The following is a 24,932-nucleotide window of genomic DNA, read 5'->3' on the forward strand; positions in this document are numbered from 1 at the left end:
TGCTAATTAGCTTTAACTTCACTTTATTTTTGGAAAAATAATAATGAAAGTTTTCTTTTTCACAGAGAAACAATGAATCTCCCAAGAGAGAGAACCATACATGGCGGTCTGTCTTGCCGCCCTCACTGCTCCTTCGTTGCCGGTTGTCTTGCCATCGTCGATGCTCTTGCCTTCGTTGCCGGTCTGCTCATGGATTTTCTCTTTTACAGTTTTACTTGTGTGGATTTGTACACTTCTTCATCTGTAGATCTCCCAAAAGTAGAGTGAAGGGGGAGCACCAAAATGCAGACACGTTCTGGAGAGGAAGGGCACATTTGTCCTAAAATATTTGTGTCCAAATCCCTACATCCAGTAAACCAAAAAACCACCCCTTTGGAGGTATTTTGAGAAGGGAAAATGATTCACAATTTGTACATAATATGAAATGCAAGGCAAATCAGGTGGCCTGGAAAGTATTGTGAAAACTCCTACTAAACATGGTTATATATGAATCTAGGGGTGGCAATATGGGTTGAGAACCCGCCAAAACGGGGCGGGTTGGGTTGAGGTTTTTAACCCACCAACCCACCTCAACCCGCCCCGCCTAGAAGTGGGTCAAAACGGGTTCAACCCGTCGGGTTATAATTTTTTTTTTCTTACAATTAGGTAGTATTTTATTAGTCCTTAAATTTTTGTGATATCCAAATTTTTTTTTATCTTAATACTTCCTAGAAAAAATAAAGAATAACAATTTTATTTATGACAAATGTTATCTATATATAAATTCCTAAAGAATGTTTGACAAATATTAGTATACATTTAAGATTGAGACCAAAAAAATATAGAGAAGTGTGAAATAAAATAAAATAATATTAGAAAAATTCATAAAATATAATTTATTTTTGAATTTTAATTAATTGTTTTTTTAATTGGCGGATTGGTGGGTTGACCCGCCAACCCACCATAAAACGGAGTGATTTCATTTTTCTAACCCATATTTTTTGGCGGGTCAACCCAAATTGCCACCCCTATATGAATCCCACTTTCACTTTCCTGTCATCCCTAAAAAATTACTCCTACCAAACCATCCCTAAAAGATATAGTATTACATATCATTGACAAAGTTAAAATATGGTACCACTTTGTTTCTTTGGTTGTCAAATTTTATACATCTTTCTTAGCTGGTGTATGGGGCAAAACTCAATTATTTCCGAATCGTAAATCTAGTATCACCAAATTCATCAATAATACGAATATGATTGCAATTTGTAATGGACATGCCTTATCTTTCCGCAATTATAAAAACGAAAGTTAAATGCTCTTATATTATTTACTAACATAATATGTTATGTTTGAAAAAGAAATAAACAAAAATAAATTTATTTTGTTTTTTTATTTTATAACATGGTATTGTGATGTTATTGGAAATTTAAATCCAGACCAAAACTTTTAAAATAACAACAACAAAAAATCTTTAGCGTGTATATAAGTAAGTAAATAAGTTAATGTATTTATTATTTTTTACATATAATTCGTTTCCTAATTTTCTTATTCTTGTTTGATATAAACAACATATAACATCAACATCTTTTTCCATTTATGTAAATTTAAATCTAAAAAGCCTTCAAACTTGTGTGGCTTTAGCATGTGTTTGGGAATAAAGGATGTGTACGTACTGGAATAAAGGTTTGTATGGGGAACGAAGCAAAGACGCTGTTCCATCCTTTTTCAGTTGCAGAATGAAAGAATTGAGGGGAGGCACTGCACACAGACAGAAGTATTACCATGTGAAGAGGGCGCAGCTGTTTTGTAAAAGGGAAGAATATGGTAGGAGTTGGAATAATAATAATAATATGAAATAAAATTGCTTGTTGACGCCGTCCAATGAATAAAATTCTAGCATTTTTTTTTTTTTTTTTTTATAACATTAAGGGGCGAAGCCCCAAACAAAAACAAACAAACAACCAGAAACAAAAAATAATTATCCAGGGTCTATATCCCTACAAGAGGAGATTTCCTGAAGATCGTGATCAAATAACTGAGCAAGGTGAAACGGCATAACTCTATGACTCCAGAATCCAGTATCTTTGTGAAGAGCAGACTTGGCTAACCAATCTGCACAGGAATTAGCTTCTCTTGGAATATGAGAAAGCGTTACCTCCCAATCCTGACCGATGAGTGCTTGTATCTTAGCCACTATACGAGGCTGACAAGCTGCATTGCAATCAGCAAGCAAAGAGAATACTTCAGAAGCATCTCCTTCTAGTTCCACCTTCTTAAATCCTAGTTGCCAAACCAATTCCAGACCTTTTAGAGTTCCCCAAAGCTCCGCATTAAAGGAGTGCAAGCACCAATATGATACTCAAAGCCTCCCAACCAAGAGCCATCATCAGATCTGATAATCTCACCACAAGCAGCCACCTCAGTATTCCTTTCAACTGCCCTATCAATATTAATCTTCACCCAATTTAGCCTTGGAGGTTTCCATAAACTCATACGAGTTGGATGAATGCTAGTAGTAGCCATAGCCTTCCTACCCATGCAGTTACGAACTTCCTCTATATACATGGCAATTATGTGCGTTCCATGGGTTGGATGCTTGAAGTTAGTATCATGGACACTTTTGTTCCTCCATCCCCAAATGAACCAACAAGAGATAAAAAAGACATCACGCCAATCATCTGAATTACTTTGATTCCAAGCTTTTGAGATATTATTTTCAACCCAATCTCTAAGATCCAAGCTGTAGAATAAGCTTTGCCGATTAGTTGAAACCAGAGAATTCCAAACATTTCTAGCATGCTTACAATCTCTTAGAATATGGAGATTTGTTTCCAACTCACCAGGACACATTTTACAATGACCAGATTCCCCACTCCATCTAGATGTGCGGTCTTTAGTAAGAAGGCGGCCATGCATTATGATCCACATACAAGATTTAACACGTTGAGGCCCATGCCATTTCCATACGGTAGTCCAAGAATTTTTCAACGGCACGAGAGGGAAACCAAGCATGTTATAATACGCGGTTTTAACTAAAGAGCAGCCAACCTTTTGATTTCTCCAAATAATGCGGTCATTTCCATCCGATGCGCTAGGAATGAGAGCAGCTTGGATCCTTGCAACAGCTTGATCATTGAGATATTGACAATTCTAGCATTTTTTTAAAAGAGAGGTTATATTTACTATTAAAATTTTTTACAACTCTTACTACTAAATTAATTATCGTTTATTTCTGTCAATCTAACTGTTATAATTTATTGAAAATTAATAATTAATTAATAAGTATACTCAATAAATTATAACCGTTATTTTGACGAAAATCGATGATTAGTTTAGTAGTGAGAGTTAGTAAAAAAATTTAATAATAAATAAAATCTCTCCCTTTTTTTTTCAAGTGACCTTTTTTTAATTTTTCTCTTTTCCTGGCGTTTCTAACTTTGATATACATTTTTGGCACAAAATTCTCCTTCCTTTTAATTATTGCTTTGATTTGTCTTAGCTAACTTTGATTGCATATAATAATTGAGATCCAATCCGGCCCACTCGCGCGTTCTTACTACTTCATAGACTTTCATACTTTGACACGAATATAGTTTGAATATTTATTTTTATATATTAAATTAGTGTACATTTGTTTAAAAATATTTTACCTTTTTGTATTTTTTTTTAAATTTTATTTGAGTTGATTATATATATTCTCTATGATTTTAAATATTATTTTAAATTTAATCTTTAATTTGTATTTATATTAAAAATATTTATAAAATACAAGTGATACTTATTAATTCAAAAAAATATAATGAAACAAAGTAATTAACATGCATGCCAATATGACATGCACCTAAGAAGAGGTGCCTTTGCCGGATAAACAGTAATTAAAATAAAATTAGTTCGGAAATGGAAAAGCAAACAAGCTTCGAACCTGGATATTTTCCCACTTTTTTCCTTAGATATTTTTCACATAAAATAGCAAAATGCACATGCCTGAAGAAGTGAAATTCTAATCCAAGCTATGATGGTGCTGGCTGAGTGGTTACGCGACATATAATACAGGCTAATGTTTCTTCCTAAAAAAAATAAGAGTAAAGTTATTTTTGTGTACTTAACAAAAAAATATGGTATCTACTTTCGTTCTTTATAAATAAAAAATAAACTTTTGATCTTTTTAAAATTTCAGTTCTTTGAAAATATGACTCTTCAAAAATTCAATGAAAATTCAATTTAATCTCTAAAAAAATCTAACATGGATATTTTTTTTTTATAAAGAACAAAAATGAAGACCGTAATTTCTTTTTAGTTAGGGACACGACGGATTTACTCAAAAAAACAGCATCAACCTGACTCTGGCTAACCCTCCCAATCCGCGGCGGTGAGCATTTTTCGGAACTTGAGTGGCGCAAGTGACCCAAAGAATGAGAGTGTGACCATTTTCCAAAATCAAAATTTGTTATTATCTTCTTCTTCTTTTTTTGGACGAATAAAAGTATAAATGACCAAAATATTAATAAATTTAGCTTATTTTTAAAAGAAACTCACATGTGTTTTTGTCTAAAAGAAATACAAAACTTGCGAAACTCCTCATAAGGGGTAAAAGTTAGAAGTAAAACGAGTTTGAATTAAAAAAATTGATTCACTTTCTTAACGAACTATGCTTGAGCCTTGAGTTGTTAAGCTTGACTTGGACTTATTTTCAGCCGTTCCGCCCGTGCGTATAAAATAACATCTTTATACGATATAACCAAAAATAAGTGGTTTTATGCTTTTTTTTTTTTTTTTTGGGATAAGTATTGTAAAATGCGAAATGTGAAAAACTTGATTCGCCTGGTATTTATTAGCGTTGTACGTGGGTTCGCGGTTAGCATTTGATCTTGGCCCTAACGAGAGTCAATTCGGCCTGTTCTAGATCTAAATATAAAAAATATATTATTAAAATTAAAACAAAATGATAAGTATTAAGTTTTTTAAATAAATTATTCTCTTCTTCTAATCATTTCTTACTGTGCAATCCTGTCGTATTTTTTCTATGTTGATTACGTAACCATTTTCGACCAAAGAAGTAAAACATAAATGTCCACGGACTAGGAAAATTTATAAAATGAATAACATATGAATTTTCAAATTTGTGTAAAATTTCTAGATACGGTTTCATATTTTGAAATAGTTTTGTGTAGGTTTCAAAAATATATGAAAGGTTTGTGTAATTAAAAAATTATAAGAGAGAGGATAATATATATATATATATATATATATATATATATATATATACACACAAAAAAATATTTCTGCAGTTACTATAGATAAGCTATCTGCATTTACTTTCAAAATGACTTCATTTTGGAATTGAAATATTAAAGAATTATAATTATGAAGACTATAATAACCTGAAATAAATTAAAATTACAAAAACACCAGGATTTTCGCCCTTAAACGACGTCGTATTAGGCTTACTGCATATAATTTATCTGCAGTAACTGCAGAAAAAATGAACCCCTATATATATATGAGAAAAATATTTTTCAAGCTGCTGGAGATATATTTATCTTCGGTTACCCCAAAATTATGTCATTTTGTTTGTTTATTTCCTTATATTAATTGATTCACCTTTGAATGGTTATGATTCTCTTTTTCTCTCCATTCCTTTATCACCATTGATCTATCTTTGTACGGTTATGTTTTAGTGGTCGAAGATAAAGTTATCTCAAGCAATTTGAGATATGATAAGCCCTATATATATATATATATATATATATATATATATATATATATATATATGAGAATAGTTATACATACAACCTATTTTTGTTTACAACCCATATCTTAACCGTTGATTTTCGTCAATCAACGATTAAGATTTTCACAAATAAAATTTATTAATTAATTATTAATTCATAATAAATGATCACCGTTGATTGGAGAAAATCAACAGTTAAGATATGATTGTAAAAGGTTGTAAACGAAAATAGGTTGTAAGTATAACCTCCCCTATATATATACTCCCCTATATATATATATATATATATATATATATATATATATATATATATATATATATATATATATTGAAGAGTGTTTCTCCTACAACTCCAAAATTATGTCCTTTTGAAAGTTGAAGAAATTAATGAAATGTGTTTTAGTAAAATTCATAAAACACTTCGCTTGATCAGTGAGCTGTACATACAAAAAATATTAATTAAGAGCAATGCCTCTTTTGGGTCCTTAAAAAAAAATGGTCCCCATTTTAGTCTCTTACAAAAAAAAAATAGTCTCGATATCCCAAAGAAATGAAATCGTGGTCCTTTACAAATTCAAAAAAAACTCATATTAGTCCTTCAAAATGACTAAAATAGATTCACTTTGAATTTTATAGGTACCAGATGACTACTTTTTTTGTAAGATATTAAAATGAGAACCATATTTTTTATTAGAGATCCAAAAGAAACTTTATTCTCTAAAAAATAAGTAGGATTAGTACTTTTCGGTGGAGCTGGGGTAGGTAAAACAATTCTCATTATGAAATTGATCAATAATATTGGTAATTTTATTAAAACATCCTTCAACTCTCAAAATGATATAATTTTAAAATTACAATAAATAACTTTATCTCTTGTAACAGTATAAATAAGAAAAGAAAAGAAAAATACAAATCCAACGTGACTCAAAAGAAAAAGTGAGTTTTAAAAGTGACATTTAATAAAAACTTGAGAAAAAGTGAGATTTGTTATAAAGTGAGGTGACTGGAATATTATATGCTCCCTTATGATGCGAGTGTCGCGTACAAATGAGTAAATGAATAAGTAAAAAACCCTCACGAGAGTGGATCGAAATCACAAATAATTATTATTATTATTATTTTATTTTTAAGAAGGGGGAATCGATGTTGAGCAGGTTGCAGAAATAATGATAGTTGTGCACCCATGCAAGATTTTATGCATAATAAAGGTCAATCAAAAGAACTGAAATGAAATCTAATCATTATTCAGTAATTTATGAAAAAGATTCTGTGAAAAATTATACGTGTAAGTAACATAAACTGATGTTGAGTCACCAAGAGACATAAGAATACCGATGCCTGTGTACTGACGCTGCCGTCAAATGAAGGGACGTGTAAACAAGTACACAAGTGACACATTAATGATTTGAGTATTAGATATTCAAAAGATCAATAATACTACGTGAATTCAAGTCATGAATGACGTTAGATTCAAGATTTGTAAGTGGTTCCTTTGAATCCAATTTCAACCGAAAATTATTATATAATTTTTATCTATCATTAATTGCGTGAATACTTTCGTATAATCCCTTAGTGACATAATTTCCCATTCAACAGTCAAATTGCAGATTTTGAGTGGACAGAATTTTACAAGACATGAGTAACATAGAACATAATATCAATATAATATAATGTATCTTTCAAGTTACCCAAAAGAACAAGCACACAACATCATATCTCAACTTTCGCCCGAGCTAAGCTATGCTATATGCTATGGCTAGCTTATGCTTGAGAGGAAAAAAGCGGAAATGATGAGGATGCAGTTTAAAAAGGATAAAATTTTCAACGAAGCACCCGCTATCATTCAATTAACCATTTTTAAAGATATCTTATATGAAAAGAATCAATTCAATCCAAAAGTTTAAGTTGTTGGGTGAGATTACATTAATAATTTTACATTAAGTTGTTGCTTGAAGGGTGGACAATGCACATGCTCACCTACCTGTGCGAAGGAAGAATTTAAGAATTTTCACTTAAAAGAAAGTGGGGGGGGCGGTGTGAGGATCGAATCCGAGACACATAGCTCTGATATCATATAAAGAATCTTGGATACACTACCCTAAAAGCTAGCTCAAAGGGTGGGAGTGTCAAAGACCTTATAAACTCTACATTAGTTGCACATACAACCAATGTGAGACTATATATCTCACATTGGACTTGAAGAGTGGACAATGCAACAGGCCCAGCCTACCTGTGCTAAGAAACGCCACAAGAGAAAGTGGGGGCGGCGAGACTCTGATACCATGTAAAGAAACTTGGAATCCACCACCCCAAAAGTTAGCTCAAAGAATGAGAATGCCTAAGGCTTTGTAAACTCCACATTAGTTGTACATACAATCAACGTGGACTATATATCTCAACATTGTAAATATATTTTTTTTTTTAATTTTAGAATTGGGAATAGCTATGTACTCATGGACATAAGGGGATGTTTGTTTGAAGTTTTTGAAGACGATTACCGGTAATCATTCTTTGGTAAATGTAATTACCACGTTTGGTAGGAGGAATAAATTACGATTCCCGGATATCCAAGGATTACCGGTAATTTCATTTATAAAGAAAAGTCACTATTCAGATTACCAAAAATAATATGGTAATTGGGAATACCAATCAGAATACCAAGTAAAGGGAAAGCACAACAATAAATTTTGAGACAAAAATACCCCAATACACATAAAAATCTAGACCCAATCTATCAATTACAAAAGTAAAAATAGTTTGGGGTTATTTTTGTAAAATAACCTCATATTCCAAGTCATATTTCGTTCTAAACCAAATATGGAATCAGTAATTTTTACCCAATATTTCCGGTAATATTTTGGCGAACCAAACACCTCTTTCGTGAGATTCCAAGTAAACTCAATTTCTACTGAATTCCCATTAATCATGATTCCCGGTCACCAAAAAATTTCTCTTATACCAAACACACCCTAAGGATAATCGAAAAGCAAAGCAAATTATTATTATTATTATTTTTTTCTTGTTCTCACTACTACCCAATCATTTCTAAACGCGTGTACTTAGAGAATCCGAGGCTTTTTCCCTTTCCTTTGGCACTCCGTCCAAACCCAACTTCTCGGCTCTCGCACGTTTAAAAGGACAAATGAAGGCTGGGCCGTCCATTTACCTTATAACACGATCTAACGGCTAGAAGGCAATCAACTCAAGGCCATCCAGAATACCCAATCAAAATACTCCACGTGTCCATGTTACCCATCCTGAACCGCCATACCATACCCACCATATTACCTGGAATCGCCGGTGGTAACGCGAAACCGTACGTAGTTTTGGTTCTTGTTTCTGGGTTTTTGTTTGTGTAGTAGGTTTTATCCTTCATCATCTTCAACACTGTTCCTTTTTCTTATCTTATTTGACTATTTTGATTTGATAAAGTGTGTTGGGGGTTAGGTGGTTCACTCTTTTGGTTTTCTTGGCTTGTGGACGTGGATGCTTGCTTCAACTGCAAATTTCTCCTCTTTCGGTGCCTACACGGCTACACCCTCAATTTCCATTTCTATCTATATGAAAATTTAGCATCTCATTTATTGTTTTATTACCTACTTCCCTCCCTGCTATTAAAGTTTCATTTTTTCCCCCATTTTCCTATAACCCCAACTCAACACTGTGCTCTGCGAGTTTATCTTTTACTCCATAATTAGAATTAGAATATTGGATCCAATCATTCCTTTGTACTTGTCACGGGTTTTTGATACCTTCTTCAATAATCAATAGAAATAAGTGGCTGTGGCAGAGTTGGAATTCATATATTATTATTCCATTCACCCAAGTTTGCTTCTCTCTGGCCGAATCATTGCTTTGGTTTAACTTATCCTTCAGGATTGAATCATTTCAGTTGTGGATTTTTTGAGACCATACAATACAGTTCCTGGGATCCTTGAATTCCGCAAAAGTAGGGGGTGTTCAGTTGATGATAGACTTTATATGACTGTGAAATATATACTACGCATAATTTTGGGAAAAGATCATCTTGTGGTTGTTGTTTAAGTAATTATTGGTTTATATATATGATTTTGGAGCGACTATGCCTGTGGGTATGGATTTTTCTCCTCCATTTACGATGTTAGAAGGCGATTACAACAAAGGCAATGCGTTCGTGGTTGAAGATGAGAAAGCAGGAGAATTGGATAATAATCTAAAACCAATAACAAAGGGTAAACCTCCACTGCATGTCTCGAGTTTGAGACACAGCCTTAGCTCCACTAGATTGGTGGCTGCAGCAGATTTGGTTAGTTTATCTAATCTTCATCAGCTAGATCTTTTTAAAGTTGGGTATTTTGTTAATCTTCTATCACTATATTTTGACATTTTGGTTTGAATAACTTCTTTAGTTAATGGCATGTCATGTTTTTTGTGCTCTCTCTTGTTGATATTACTCTTGTCTTTTGTTGCTAGGTACAATTTTGTAGCTAATTTTATATCTTATTTTTCTGTTCCTCTTACAATTGTGTTGCTTTCTTGTAATGCTTTAGTCAATCATTATAATTCATTTCTCAAAACTAACCCGAACTTAAATGCCGTGAAGATTGAATATTCTTTCCAACTGCATATGGAACTTCATTTCCTTTTTAACAACAATATTTCACTTTCCTTTATCATAGTAGTTTGGAAAGCGTGGTTTATCTAATTTGTCTGTGTTTCTCCCCTTTTTTAAGAGTTTGGATGTTGGGGTTACTGAGAGCGAGGCATCTTCTGAAGACAAGACAGAGTTTCTACCCATATTTCGGTCAGGAAGTTGTGCTGAAATAGGACCTAAACAATATATGGAAGATGAACACATATGTATAGATAATCTTATTCAGCATATGGGTTCAGAATCAAATATTCCTTTACCTGGAGCTTTCTATGGGGTTAGTAAGTAGTGTTCTTATCTTACTTTACGGTTTACATGCATCTGCTATGATGATAAAGCCTCATTTTCCATTAATACCTGTCTGTACAAGTTACAAGGGGACACATGTTTTTTACCCTCTTAGGATTATTTGTTTTCTATAATTACTGCTTTGATTCCAACCTTTCCTTTCTTGGCTCCTATTGTATTCATGAGATGAATTATGGATGATGTTTAACTTGCATAACAAATTTCCATTGCTGAAAATTAGGACACAGAACTTTTTTCTAAAAGATACTGTCTTATTTCATGGATTTGGTTGCTCATAAATTGAGGTTCGGACTCTATTTACTGTTTGCATGTTAAGTTCAACAGTTGATCCATCTGTACTCGTTGTTCAGGTGTTTGATGGTCATGGAGGTACAGACGCAGCTTCATTTATTAGAAATAACATCCTCAGATTCATAGTTGAGGACTCTCACTTTCCAACTTGCGTGGGGAAGGCAATTACAAGTGCGTTTCTAAGAGCTGATTATGCATTTGCAGATTCTAGCTCGCTAGATATCTCCTCTGGCACCACTGCTTTAACTGCTCTTGTATTTGGAAGGTAGTGTGAGCTTCCATTTATGATTATTTTAGTTTCCATGATTCCGTATCAGCTTCATTGATTTTGGCAAGTTTTATTTGCCTATTGCTTGTTAGATCTTATTATTTTACAAATGGAAGTTGGACATGACCACATTGTCAGCATTCGGTAACATTATAGTGGCATTTACTTATTTAATCATAGTTTATATAGAAGAAATCTAAGAAACTAGGGAAATGAAATTTTTTTCTCTTTGGAGATGGAAGGCAAAAAGTTGGGTAAAGAAACTTATGAGGGGTCAAAATGCATTTTATTGTCCCTTGTATAGATTGCGAATTCATCTTGTTGTATGATTTTCTGTTGGTTATCTTTCTAAGTTGTGAAAATGCGTCGTTGACAGGACTATGATAATTGCCAATGCTGGGGATTGTCGAGCTGTGCTGGGGAGGCGAGGTAGAGCAATTGAGATGTCAAAAGACCAGAAACCAAGTTGCATTTCGGAAAAGCTAAGGATTGAGAGACTTGGTGGAGTGGTATACGATGGATACTTGAATGGCCAGTTATCTGTTTCCCGTGCCTTGGGAGACTGGCACATGAAGGGTCTCAAGGGTTCTGCCTGCCCTTTGAGTGCTGAACCAGAGTTGAAGGAAATCCACCTGACTGAGGATGATGAGTTCTTGATTATGGGCTGCGATGGCCTGTGGGATGTAATGAGCAACCAATGTGCTGTGACCATGGCAAGGAAAGAATTGATGATACATAATGATCCTCAAAGGTGTTCAAGAGAGCTAGTCAGAGAGGCTCTGAAGCGTAACTCGTGTGATAATTTAACAGTTATAGTGGTATGTTTCTCCTCAGATCCTCCTCCTAGGATAGAGACACCTCCTGCTCGAGTAAGGAGGAGTATATCAGCAGAAGGCCTCAATTTACTTAAGGGTGTATTGGACTGTTAGTATTAGTTCATGATGATTGTTTACGTTTAGAAAGGATGGATGGATATTGTGTGTATAAAATTATTGATGCGTGTAAGTTGCTGGGGTATGTTCGTCATCTGGTGCTGCTCCGATTTCTTTCAAATCTAGTTTATTTGTTCACCTTTCTTTTACATTCCCTTTCAACTTTTTTTTTTTCTTTTTAAAAGTGATAGACCATTAGTTTACATGGGTGATATGCGACATTCGCGATTCCTTTCCTCTTACGAACGGTACAAGTAAGATATACGTGATAGGCGTACGATGCTTTCCCCTTGTCTATATTTTCTTTTGACGTGTAAGGGATTAAAGATATACGCTGACATTACACACAGCGCATCTGCTTTTGCTCCCGGACAGAAAACTTCTTTCAGGTTTTCCACGAAATTTGAAGAAATTTTTTATTTCATTTTTAAAGATTATTCTTGAATTTATTTTTAACCTCATTTTAAGAGAATCCGGACCTGTGCAGATTAAATAGTTTAATAATACCTGTTGGGGTCGGATATGAATGAAGCATTTTCACAATATAGCCCAAGCAATAACAAATTAACAGTCTCCGTCAAAGTCATAAAAGGCTATTGGTAACATTTAACGGAAGACAAACAATAGGCCCTCTCAAAACAAACATCAAATAATGGATGTAAATTTATCTGTTACTTTTGTTATGTTTTATGATAATTTGTGAGATCTTTTCTTTTTTAAAAAAATGGAGTGCATGAAACAACCCTGAAGTCATAATAACTACTAGATCAAAGTTCGATCCCCCACATCGTCAAACAAGTCTTAGTTTGTAATGAGAAAAAAGTTCATCCAAACTCCAACTAAAAAATGGACGATACCATCAGTTTTGGGATGCCTTCTGTTAATTTTTAATTACCTTAAAGCATATGTTTCCGGCCACCCTAATATCCAGGGTTTTAGAGCTCCCCATGATCTTCATCATCAACGTCGTCCTCTGCCTCGTGTGATACACTGCATGAATATAACCATTTTCAGTTATCTCCATATGCTGTCATTTTAAGAATGGCATCAACTGTTAACATTACAAACACCTTTTGACTGAAATTGGGGCAAATTACAAAAATCTCCGTTGTTTTGAATTTCAATTTTAATACTCCCCCTTAGGAAGGTCTTTGTGGTTTATCTTTTTCGAGTATTTGTAACATTTCAAAACCTTTGGGAGGCAAATACATTTATTTCACTCTACATAATAACAATGACAAGGAGAGCAGCAACAGCTTCGTAAAGCAAGTGCGAAACTATCCTACATGGATCAATGGTCATCTATGATACATACAAACGCATTCCTATAAGGATTAGGAGGATCAAGCCAGAGCGGGAGGGCTGACTCCTAGTAATGCTAAAAGCAAGTTAGGATGTTCCTGATCAATAAACAATGCTATGATCTTTGAAAATACAACCTGATTGGATACCCAAAAACTCATTGTAGACCAAGAATTCAACAAATGTGTCCTGGCTAATCAAGTGAACCACTAAGCTAAGATAAATTATTTTTAAGTTACCTCGTTTGACTGCAATGTTTGCTCAAATCTTGACAAAGAACTTTGCTGACTTCTCCCACTTTAACAGATCCTTTCTTTATCAATTCAGCCAACTGCAAGGCTTGGCATAATTAGAAATAACTCATCATTACCATATAATGCAGATGAACGTATATACATTAACTGTAGAAGAATCGTAACATGAAAATTCACCTCATCTTCTGTTTCTTCAAGTAATCTGGTCATAGTACATATGATGGTTAGTACACAACTACAGTACTCAAGTTTCAAAAATCACTTGTTGCAAAAGCTAAAGACAAAGCATTGATGCCATAAATATCCCAGTTAAAAAAAATAAAAAATATGTAGAGTTAAAAACATAAAACTAGTTGTCTCTTACCTTCCACAATAAGAAGATATATGCTTTGAAAATGCCCGAGCTTCTTGCTTATCTGTCAATAGAAGAATAGAATACTAGTTCAGAAACTTTGATGAGAATTAAAGAAACCTCTAAATTATTCATTTGCAAAAGCATTAAAAAAAGGAAAACAAAAAACAAGAAGAAGAAGGCAATTAAAATGCTAAATACTGGAAGAAGCATTACAGTGCAACAAACTGAAATAATTCAGAGATTAGTGTAGTGTGATGTTAACAAGACTCATTAAGGAATTAAAATCTTTCACCTTAATAACTTATACATGCCACATGGTGAAATATGGACTTCAAAACCAGAAATTCGCATTATAAGTGATATATTGATAAATCATCATGCAAACATCTCACAAAACATGCTTCTGAAAAACTGGATTAATCCAATTAAGTTACAGCTATCTATTCCTGATTTTGGAGACAAAGCAATCAAAATCCTAAATATAGAATATATTTCTGTACTGTATATGTGAATTTTATGAATAATCACAAACCATATTCATTCTTACATAACAAGCAAAGTGATGGTTTATTTCTCATCACTTTTAATTGTTTTAATATATCATGGCTATGTTGAGTATCATAAAGCCCACAAATAATAGAACAGATAGGTATAGCATAGTTTTTTCTTAACTATGCTACTCAGTTGTTTGCCACAAAAACTTTAATATGTTTTTATTAAGGCTGAAGAATCCATCAGGTAACAGTTCTGGAAATATTTGAATTGGTCAGCACACAAAGGGAGAAACTGCACGAAGTCAAGCATGCTTAATCATAGGCATATGAAATAGAGTACATACTTGCTATGAGGTTATCCCAGTTATCCACTTTGAACCATTCATATGTATTTGTGTTTGTGTTTATCTGCAAAAATAGATAGAAAAAGAATTCCAATAACACCCATTCTAGAATTATCTAATTACGTAGCAGAATCAAAGGGCCATAGAAGTGGAAGCAGATAAAGAAGTATGTCATGCATTTACCTAGAGGCAGAGCAGATAAACTAAATTTACATACAGAATATGAACTCACCAAATAGCTACAGATTTAGAAACTAGAACTGTGAAGAAGAACAGATAGATGGTAAGCCGATAAGATAAGGAACCAATGGAAAGTAAGATAAGCAAGCACCTTGAATGTGTAGTCTTGCATCTTTTCGCAAAGATCATCAAGAAGTTCAACGACTCTTAGCTCGCTAACTCTGTACATTTGAAGAAAAAAAAAAAAAAACAGTTTCACAGTTATATAGTCATTAGATGCCAGTAACTAAGTAGAATAAATGCATATTTCCTCTGAGAGATCAACATACAGAGATGTAATTATAATTGTTTCGCAAAGAAATGAGAAGACCAAATGTTTCAGTGTGAGATGTGAGATTGAATTCTGAAAATGAAAAAGGAAGTAGAGTATTCAGTTGTGAACTAGCAGCTAAGAGAGGTGTTGAAATTGAAGGCATAGAGAGGCTTATAATACCTGTAATCGATTAGCTTTCCTTTACGCTGGCCCTTGGAGTCCAAGCGATGACGCATATCCAAGTGATTCCGAGGCTTCTCCTGTGGAAACACAATGTCTCAAAATCTAAATGTAAGGATTCGAATCGATCATAAAACGAAGAATGATTGAATTGAAATAAACAAAGTTACACTGGAAAGCCCAATCTGTAGCTCCTCCTGCAAGATGCAAACCACAATCAGAATGGTATATCATCTGATATGATATATTGTATAAAAATAAATTAGATGGATCAAATTATATAACGAAGAAAATGAGGTTAAGATACCGCGACAGCTTTACAGGCCGCACATTTGTCATCAACGGCATCAGATGGCGCTAACGTTCCGATGAGTAGGAAGAGACACAGAAACGACATTGACCCTGATATCTTCATCATCTTCTTCTCTGGCCCTCCCTCTTCCTCTACCTGCTTTGCTGATTAGTAATTAATAATTACTTTTGCTGGATCCAACCTCTCTCTCTCTAGCCTTCTCAACCTACCCAAAAAATATACGACGGGGGATATTTTGACTATCAAAAGTGTCCACTACCATCTTATTACCTATCAAATTATTATTGGATTAAAGAGAATGTTAAAAAGTTTTTGAAGAGAGAGAAAATGTTAATCCAATAGTGATTAGATAGGTAGTAAGGTGATAGTGAAAACTTTTGGTAGTCAAAATATCCTCCCTCAGAATATAAAATATATAGGTAATTTCTGAAGAGAGTAAGAAAAGTACAGCCTCCTAAGTAAGAGATAAAATTATTTTTTATAAGATAAAAAATATTAATATCATAATTGGTATATTTTCAATATTTTTTAATGGTACAAGTTATATTTATAAAAAAAAATTGTTTATAACTCTTACAATTTCAACCATGTATTATGTATTAGGAGGAATACAAATATTTGAGAGTGTATTCCTAGAATACAAAGTTCATGTTGTAAGAATTATAAATAATAAAAAAAGTTATAAATGTAACCCTTCTCTTTTTAAATTTTTTAATAGTTCAATACTTTTGAAGAATTTAAAAGTCAATAATTTATGGATTTAAATTAAAAGCTTTAATATTTCTACCATTAAGTAGAATACAATTATTCTTAAAATGACGTTATTTTAGATTAAAAGATTAAAAAATTATAATAATAAAGACTATTATAACTTTAGAATAAATTATAATTATAAAAATAATTTAATATTCTCCCAAAAACAACATTATTTTTTATTCATAGGATTTTTATTTATTTATATCAAATAATATTATTTCCTATTTATAGGAAAAATATTAAATTTTTTAATTAAAAAAGATCATATATATCTTTTTATTTATATTTAGTAGTTTTATTTTTAATTTTTAAATATGTACACTAAGAACACACTTTAACGAAGAAAAAATGTTTGGGCACACGTATAAATACTTAATTGTTGATAGCCAATATTGTTCAAACATGTTTAAGTCCTATATCATATAAGAAAGGGGATAAAAATTTAAATTTAGCGTATTGCTGAAAATATCATTAGTACTCCCATAACATTAAAGATTCAATACGTGGCTAGCTAAAATTGAAAAAAATAAAAAAATAAAATAGAGAACACACACACATTTAACTGTAATTATTTTACCAACATGCAATATGAATTTCACTCTTTGATATTTTTAGTAGAAGCTCCGTTGTACTAAAAAAATTATCTCATTGCTATTAGAGCACGCAATTTTTTATTTAACGTGTTTAAGACACACACCAAAGAATAAAAAAGTGAAAATTTAGTCCATTGTTGGAGCATTTCTACATCCACCATCGAAAATTCTTAAGGTGAGTAAAAAATAAAATAAAAAAGTTTGCACAGGCAAGTATAAATATCTAATAAAGGTTTTAAGGTGATAAAATTAAAAAAAAAAAAACTTTTAAAAGTGAACAAGGTTGTTTCAACTTACAAGATGAAACTGCATTAACTTGACGACCTTCAAGTTTTATTCCAATTGGATCTTGCTTGGTGATTTGAATTATATTTGTAGCACTGAGGTGATGAGGGGTAGTGTTTTTCCCCAAACTCGCGTTACAACCTTGCACGGGGTAGTGTTTTCCCCCAAACTCGTGTTACAAGTTACAACCTTGCAAAAGACTGGAAGACTAGTTTCTTCGATTTGAATAATGTTGGGCCTTATTTAACCTGGCCCGTTGCACCTTTCAGAAAACCATTTCTCTTAATTTTAGATGGGAAAAGTATGTGTCATTTTAAAGAACGTAAAATTGTGTCATTTTAAGAGAGAGAAAGAGTTAGATAAAGGAGGAGAGAGTTGACAAAAAAATAGAGGTATGGGTTCCACCTCTTTGTGAGAGTGAAATGATATAAGTTGTGTCATTTAAAAAGATAAACATTTTTTCCATTTTAGATTGGGGTGAATTTTTCCGAGTGTTATTTAATATAATCGCATCATGTGATATGAGAGGATCTTAATCATTCTAAAGCAAATCACCAAATGGAGGTAGCTCAGTTGGCGCATGGAAGCTAAGCAGGTGGGGGTGAGAGCATGTGTTCGAATCTTTCCAGTACCACCTTTAGGAGGGGTTTAAAGCCTTAATCCTGGACCCGCCCCGAATCGGATTAGTTGCAAAGCAATGAACCGATTGGAATATTTAAAAAAAAAGAAGCAAATCAATAGTGACAAGGGAAGAGAAAAAAAAATATTGAGATAAGAAATTACAAAATCATTATCCTTGATTTATTCATTGGTGATTAAAATCCTCTCATATAACTAGAGATACAAAATCATCATGGATAATTTATTTATTGATGATTAAGATCCTCTCGTATGACAGAAAATTACAAAATTATCACTATTAATTTTTCATTGATACTTAAAATCCTCTTATATAATATAATCATATTAAATAATACATATACAAATCCACAACTTAGTGATGGAGTTTTACCACCAAACTCATTCCATTGAAGCTTCCTTGTCCATCGTGACCCTATCACATTATATCCTTGGTCATGGATCCATTGAACAACTTATTGTTCTATTTGAATTTTTTCAAAGGTAAGTTTTAAAGTTTTTCTCAATTTAGGACTAAATTGTTAATATTTATTAGTGCTAATTATCATGCGGGACAATTCTAACATATTAATGTTAATAAGCACTGTTGATAAATCCGGACAAGCCTAGATAGGTTGACTCGAGAACCAGTAACTAATCATATAATTGGTCCGGGTGAAACAACATTGTAACCAGTGCAACTCGGCTGATTTTGGTGAAAATCGGTGACCCAGTCGGTTCACAAAAAAAAATCCATAAAAGATATCATTTTTTTTTTTTTGATAACAAGGATATCATTTTTTTAAATTCACAAATGATTTGTTTTCTTTTAAAATATTTAAGTGATTTGTTGTTTAATGATTTATATAAGTTATGTACCTACTACACTAACATTATTTTAGTTATGTACTATGCATGAAATTTTGATTTAATTTATGGTTAAAGATGTTGTCCATTAAACCTAAAGCACCAGTATTACAAACATTGTATGTTTGTTTGATCCTTTATTGGATAATGATGTATGATTTATTATTTTTATATTAAAATATTTGAAATTAGTATTATTTTTTTACATGTATTTGAATATATTTACTGTTTTTTAATATAAAATATAGATTTACATATACTTAACAGGTCATGCGATTGAACTGGTGATCCAATATCTCGATCGGATCAATGATCAAGTCAAATTTAATAACATTGGTAAATTAAGGGGAGAGAGAAAAAGTATAAAGATGACAAGTTACACAATAATCACCTCGATTTGATTATTAATGGTTAAGATCCTTTTAGATGACATAGTTATATTAAATTACGGATATGACATGATCATATTAAATTACACATAAGAAAATTTATTTCCTATTTATTATCACTTCGAATATTGCCGTTAGAAAAAGAAAAATACAGTTACACACTGACGATGCCTTGCAGGCTGCTGTGTAGTTAAATGGGATGGTAACCGTTAAAATGAAACGTGGCGTCATAAATTACACACATGGGAAATTGAATTCTGGAGTTAACATAGCTATTATTACGATACAATTTTTTGTCCACAGTATCATTACGTGACATGTTAGCAGGCATAATATAAGAGAGAGAAAATAAAGCAAAAATAAAACAAAAGAAAAAAGTTAAAAAGGTCAGCAGTAGAATAATAATAATAATTAATAAAAAAAGAAAGAAAATGGGAAAAGAAGAGGGTGAGGCCGATGGGTTGCTTTTTAATCAGTGGTGCAGTCGCTTTACTAAATACCCGTCCCGACCAACCAAGCCACAAAATTGTTGTTTACTGCTAATTTGTTTTTTTTTTTTTTTTGTTTTTTGTTTCCAATCGGAGCCATGAAATGAAAAAGTAAAGTTGTGTTTCGTGGATGTGGTGGTAGGTATAATATGACCATTTCTAATCGAGCATGGAACTGGTGATTCGTTTCATTTTCAATTGGATTGCAATGTAAGTCTTCTTTTCCTTTTCCTTTTTCCCCTTTCCGGCGCCTTAGGGAATCTATGAGAGTTTCCGTTATACATTAGATTCGTCAAGCCAGAAAGTTGCATGCTTATATGATATGAATGAATTTGCTTCTTCTCTAGTCTGGAAAATATTTGCGCTTGTGCTTGTGCTTGTGCTTGTGCCTAGGTAATCACTCACTCACTCACTCACTGTTATCATCACTCTCACTCACTGCTACCTATTTTCTTATTATTATTATTATTTCACAAATATCATATTTCCCCTTGCACTTGGATGCCTTTATTGTAATATTTCGATTTCATATAAAATTGGCAATTCTCACCATATATATATCTATCTATCTCCCTTCAGGATCTGGATTCATTGATTGCCTTTGCGAGGAAAAATCTTTTTCTTTTTCTTTTGTCAGGATCTATCCCGTTTTCCTCTTTTTTTATTTTCTCAGTTACGTTGATGTATGTACTCTTGCAGTGTTTTTAAGGGTAAAATTTATATGGGTTAGATGTGGAATGTTTACTAAAACATTGATACTGTGTGTTTGTGTTTCTGTTATTTGACGATGCTCAATTCTAATTTCTCGAGTTTTCTTTCTTTAGATGAATCATAGAAGGCGCTTGTGTGCTACTCTAGACGCAAATTGCAAGATAGCGACAGGTCTTGTATATTTTCTTGTGAAAAATTAGTGAGCATAATGTTTACTGAAAGATTGGGGGCAGACGAATCTCTTTGTCAAGATTTACAGAGTTTGAGAGTGTCAAAGCGTCTTGTGAGGAGTGTCAGCCAGAAGTTGAGGAAGAGGAATAACAGAAGTGCAGCGGAAGATGATGATGATGATGCTGAACAGGGGGTTACTTTAAGATGCCTAACTCTGTATGGTCGAGGTGGGGGCTGCAAAGTAGGTGCTACTGCTGACACTAGTGATGAATTTGGTGATTCGAGCAGTAGAAGGAGATCTAGTGCCAGTGAAGAAGGCAAGGGATATAATCCGATTTGTGGCCCTGAAGAAACTGCTGTGGATTGCTTCCCATCTGGGGTGAAGGACAGGTTTTGGAGGAGACACGCCAGAAAGAATTCTGAACTTGAAGAATTGATATCAAACAGTAGAATGCATATCTTTCTTCCTGATGATATTCTTGAAATGTGTTTGGTTAGGCTCCCATTGACAAGTTTGATGAATGCTCGCCTTGTGTGCAAAAAGTGGAGGTCCTTGACCACCACCCCTAGATTCCTCCAAATGAGAAGGGAGGGTTCATATCAAAATCCATGGTTGTTTCTCTTTGGTGCTGTTAAAGACGGTTTTTGCTCTGGTGAGATACATGCATTGGATGTGTCTCTAAATCAATGGCATAGGATGGATGCTGAATTTCTCAGAGGAAGGTTCTTTTTCTCTGTTGCTAGTACACTGGATGATATCTTCATTGTTGGAGGATGTTCTAGCTTGGCTAACTTTGGGAGAGTGGATAGGAGCCCATTCAAGACACACAAAGGGGTGCTGGTGTTTAGTCCATTGACAAAATCTTGGCGTAAAATACCATCTATGAAATATGCTAGATCAATTCCTTTATTAGGAGTCTTTGAGGTCAGTTTGGATTTTCCAACTTGTCAAAGTCATCAAAGTCGGCGTTTTCCAAGATCAAAGATTGGCGGGGTTTCAGATGTATATGAGGATCCTCATAAGCTCTCAATGAGACGTCATTGCGGATCTGCTTTCAACGAGTCCGAAGCTTCATCTTTGCCTGGTAGAAAGGCATACAAATTCCATAGACAAAGAAATGATCATTTAAGCTCAAAGGGTAGTAAAAGGTTTTTGTTGATAGCTGTAGGAGGTCTGGGATCTTGGGATGAGCCTTTGGAATCTGGAGAAATATATGATTCTGTATCAAATAAATGGACTGAAATCCAGAGATTGCCTTTTGATTTTGGAGTTGCTTGTTCTGGAATTGTTTGTGGCAGGATGTTTTATGTTTATTCCAAGATGGACAAGCTTGCAGCATATGACATAGAACGAGGTTTCTGGTTTTCAATTCAAACCACTCCGGTCCCACCTCGTGTACATGAATACTACCCCAAACTTGTATCTTCTAATGGCCGACTTTTCATGCTCTCAGTGTCCTGGTGTGAAGGGGATGGTCAAATTGGGCGACGAAACAAGGCTGTTAGAAAATTATGGGAGTTAGATCTCATGTATCATACCTGGACTGAAGTTTCAGTGCATCCTGATGCCCCAATGGACTGGAATGCAGTTTTTGTGGCAGACAAAAACCTGATTTTTGGGGTAGAGATGTTCAAAATATTTGGTCAGGTGTTGGATTTTTTCACTGCATGTGATGTGTCTAATTTGGCAAAGTGGAACCATATTTCAAGGAATCATGTTACTCATGAGCTGGATGGTTCTTCATGCTTGACCAAATCTGTGGCTGTCCTACACCTATGAAATCCTTTGCGCATGTATGCTCAGCAGCACAATCTCAAATCTTTCCTCTATGTCGTTTTGAGATGCAACATGATCTGTAAGTCCTGCTTTGTATTTGCTGCATATAATTGTAAACGGGCAAGTCTTCTGAACTCTCTGGACTGCGGGTCTCACTTTCAGTGGTTCTTATGTACCTTCTTTTCTTTTTGTTTAATTCATTTCACACCAACCATAAAGTTGAATTCCACCCTGACTTTGCACCTATATTGTTCTTGCTATTCGTCGATTGTCTGAAATATGTTTTTTGTAAGTTGAATTCTTCTCACCTTCTTTATGCCCAGGCCTTCTATATTTTACTAGTTGAACTAATCAACCTGCTCTGAATGTGGTATATTGCTATTTGCAATCAAAGTGTAGTAGTTGGCTTCACGCATGAGACATGATATCTTTGATTTTTTTGAGTTTCGTCAATGAGAACTCTATCTTTGATATTACATCGTCTCAATTTTCAAAATGGCATAGTAAGGAATTTGCTTAATGATGAAAACGAGTATATAATGTATGATTAGGTGCGTTGTCACACGCTTAAATCCTATATTTTCTAAGGGCAAAGTTGCAAGAGATTTTCTTGTGAATCTATGTGGATTCTTTAATCTAATCCAATAAACTTTAACTGTCAAATTGACGGAAATTAACTCTTGAAATATGATATAAGACTTTTTAGTTTTACGTTGTAGTTTAAAAATCTTATATATATAGGCATCTCTAACTGATGATTTAGGCCTCTGCAATGAAATTTAATACATGTTGGAACCTATACATGACAAAATGTCGATTGTAGACTCTTTATCAATGGAGCGAGGATACTTTCAGCAAGAAATATGTCGAAGAACTTAGCTGAAAATCAAAGTTGATTAATAGCCTTTTGTATTGGGAAAAACTACTCTTATACAACATAAGAGTAGTTTATCTCCTATAGACCCATAAAAAACTGTAACACTCTTTTTTCCTTTTTTCTTTTTTTTTGTAAATGGTGGGCTCCACCATATGTGTCTCTACAACATAAGATATCTTCTCTCATGTAACATGAGATTAGATGAACCCTTTGTATATATGGCCAATAAGTTAGCAAAAGGGAAATTGTTTAGAGCGGGTTGAATGGAAATTGGAAATGGAATAATCATAGAGTGGTTTGTCACTGCATTAAATTTTCATTGGTTGATAAAATATATTTTAAATTTAGACAATTAATAAAAAAAATACTTATTTTATTTTCAAAGGTACATAAAACATTATTTTAGTTTTTTAAAAAATTAACATCAATTAATTGATCAATTATATAAAAAGCATCAATTTTAATTTTTGAATCATGAAAAATGACCTCAATTTAGTTTCTTAAATTCATTATATATACACATAAGAACGGTTTTGACTTTTGATATCAATTTTACGAATAGTAATGGATGTTATTCGTTAAAAAGAATTCCATATTATTTCAAAACGTAAAAACAATAAAGAAAAATGTTAATTCGGGTTGAAATGTGATCTCAAGCGAGTCCATAGTCTGCGTCGGATCTTCAAAATGCATAAGCTAGGTAGGGTTCTCTAGCTCGAACAGTCTAAACCAATTCAAATCCTTGTATGCCATTGGAAATGCTGACACAATGTTATTCAATTTCATCTATAAGCTTTTCAAATCTGATACTCCCCCCAGGCTTTGATCGGAACTTGACCTCATTTTTTGTTTCTTTTCCTTCTTTATAATAAATATTTTTATTAGGAAGTTGTGATCGAAAGTTCGCAATGTATCATTGATATATTCATCCGCAGAGAAAAAACTGATAAAAGAGCAAGCAATTTTTAACAATTCAAATCTTTGTGTGATATAGTATGAAAGAAGACGTGACACTCTGGAAAGAATAGGATTGCAAATTCACCACAGGTTTTGATCCAAACTTGGAGTCAGTTTCTTGACTTTCTTAGTTTTTTTTTTTTTAATTTCCTTTTTAGCATGAGTTTCTCTTTCTTGTATATTTCTTATTTATCATTTCTTCTAAACTCTGTTATATCTTTATCTCCATATCAAGTATAGTTTTAATTTTTGTTGTCTTCCTGTTATATCTTTAATCCACTTCTAGATTATTCCTCAACACGATAGTGTTATTTTTTTCCCCTAGTTATCGGGATAAAAATGCATGTGCTGTTTATTTTGTGGTTTGTAACCAGTTCACGATTATTTTCTATGCAACTAACGGTTTTTGCTGTTAAGTTTCCCAGCATGCATCTTCACCACAACCTAGTACTTCAAATGTTACCCTAGTCTGAGTTTTATACAAGCTTGACTTCTGTTCATACTGATTTTGACTAGGTGATGCATATCATGGTTACTCAAATTCTTACTGATCATTTTATACGTG

At 33.2% G+C, this 24,932-nt stretch overlaps 3 protein-coding genes across 5 annotated transcripts; 2 read left to right on the plus strand and 1 right to left on the minus strand.

Moving 5' to 3' along the window:
* The first annotated feature begins 9,015 nt into the window (after window positions 1-9,015).
* On the plus strand, window positions 9,016-12,277 carry LOC133315223 (probable protein phosphatase 2C 27). Of its 2 annotated transcripts, none has more exons than XM_061516802.1 (4): window positions 9,016-10,021; window positions 10,452-10,620; window positions 11,003-11,208; window positions 11,588-12,277. In XM_061516802.1, the coding sequence occupies exons 1-4, from the start codon at window positions 9,795-9,797 to the stop codon at window positions 12,138-12,140; spliced, it is 1,155 nt and encodes a 384-aa protein (XP_061372786.1). In that variant the 5' UTR covers window positions 9,016-9,794; the 3' UTR covers window positions 12,141-12,277. The 2 variants fall into 2 exon arrangements, with proteins under 2 accessions (XP_061372786.1, XP_061372785.1); XM_061516801.1 differs by having other exon boundaries at window positions 9,016-9,998; window positions 10,426-10,620.
* A 542-nt stretch (window positions 12,278-12,819) lies between these two features.
* Window positions 12,820-16,031, minus strand: LOC133315263 (uncharacterized). The gene is made up of 9 exons (XM_061516855.1): window positions 15,873-16,031; window positions 15,736-15,762; window positions 15,566-15,645; window positions 15,224-15,293; window positions 14,893-14,956; window positions 14,064-14,115; window positions 13,877-13,901; window positions 13,685-13,776; window positions 12,820-13,133 (listed from the first exon to the last, which is right to left on the minus strand). Exons 1-9 carry the CDS (start codon window positions 15,981-15,983, stop codon window positions 13,079-13,081), a joined length of 576 nt encoding a protein of 191 aa, XP_061372839.1. The 5' UTR covers window positions 15,984-16,031; the 3' UTR covers window positions 12,820-13,078.
* Window positions 16,032-19,944: 3,913 nt separating this feature from the next.
* LOC133315245 (F-box/kelch-repeat protein At5g42350-like) lies at window positions 19,945-22,947 on the plus strand. 2 transcript variants are annotated; one of them, XM_061516827.1, is made up of 2 exons: window positions 19,945-20,084; window positions 20,699-22,947. In XM_061516827.1, the coding sequence occupies exon 2, from the start codon at window positions 20,794-20,796 to the stop codon at window positions 22,534-22,536; it is 1,743 nt and encodes a 580-aa protein (XP_061372811.1). In that variant the 5' UTR covers window positions 19,945-20,084; window positions 20,699-20,793; the 3' UTR covers window positions 22,537-22,947. The 2 variants fall into 2 exon arrangements, with proteins under 2 accessions (XP_061372811.1, XP_061372812.1); XM_061516828.1 differs by lacking the exon at window positions 19,945-20,084 and adding an exon at window positions 20,124-20,267.
* Window positions 22,948-24,932: the final 1,985 nt, after the last annotated feature.

Source organism: Gastrolobium bilobum, unplaced genomic scaffold, assembly GCF_033153095.1.
Source record: "Gastrolobium bilobum isolate Gb01-03AN ecotype WA unplaced genomic scaffold, APGP_CSIRO_Gbil_v1 utg5152, whole genome shotgun sequence".
Classification (NCBI taxonomy): Eukaryota; Viridiplantae; Streptophyta; class Magnoliopsida; order Fabales; family Fabaceae; genus Gastrolobium; species Gastrolobium bilobum.

Bases quoted from the DNA above. Each gene is read 5' to 3' on its own strand.
- LOC133315263 (XM_061516855.1), bottom strand. From the start codon at position 15,983: ATGATGAAGATATCAGGGTCAATGTCGTTTCTGTGTCTCTTCCTACTC. The intron at 15,294-15,565 runs GTATTATAAGCC...TCAAATGTACAG, and splicing joins GGAAAGCTAATCGATTACAG to AGTTAGCGAGCTAAGAGTCG. The intron at 14,957-15,223 runs GTGCTTGCTTAT...CTATTTTTGCAG, and splicing joins TGCAAGACTACACATTCAAG to ATAAACACAAACACAAATAC.
- LOC133315223 (XM_061516801.1), top strand. From the start codon at position 9,795: ATGCCTGTGGGTATGGATTTTTCTCCTCCATTTACGATGTTAGAAGGC. The intron at 9,999-10,425 runs GTTAGTTTATCT...CCCTTTTTTAAG, and splicing joins TGGTGGCTGCAGCAGATTTG to AGTTTGGATGTTGGGGTTAC. The intron at 11,209-11,587 runs GTAGTGTGAGCT...CGTCGTTGACAG, and splicing joins ACTGCTCTTGTATTTGGAAG to GACTATGATAATTGCCAATG.
- LOC133315245 (XM_061516827.1), top strand. From the start codon at position 20,794: ATGTTTACTGAAAGATTGGGGGCAGACGAATCTCTTTGTCAAGATTTA.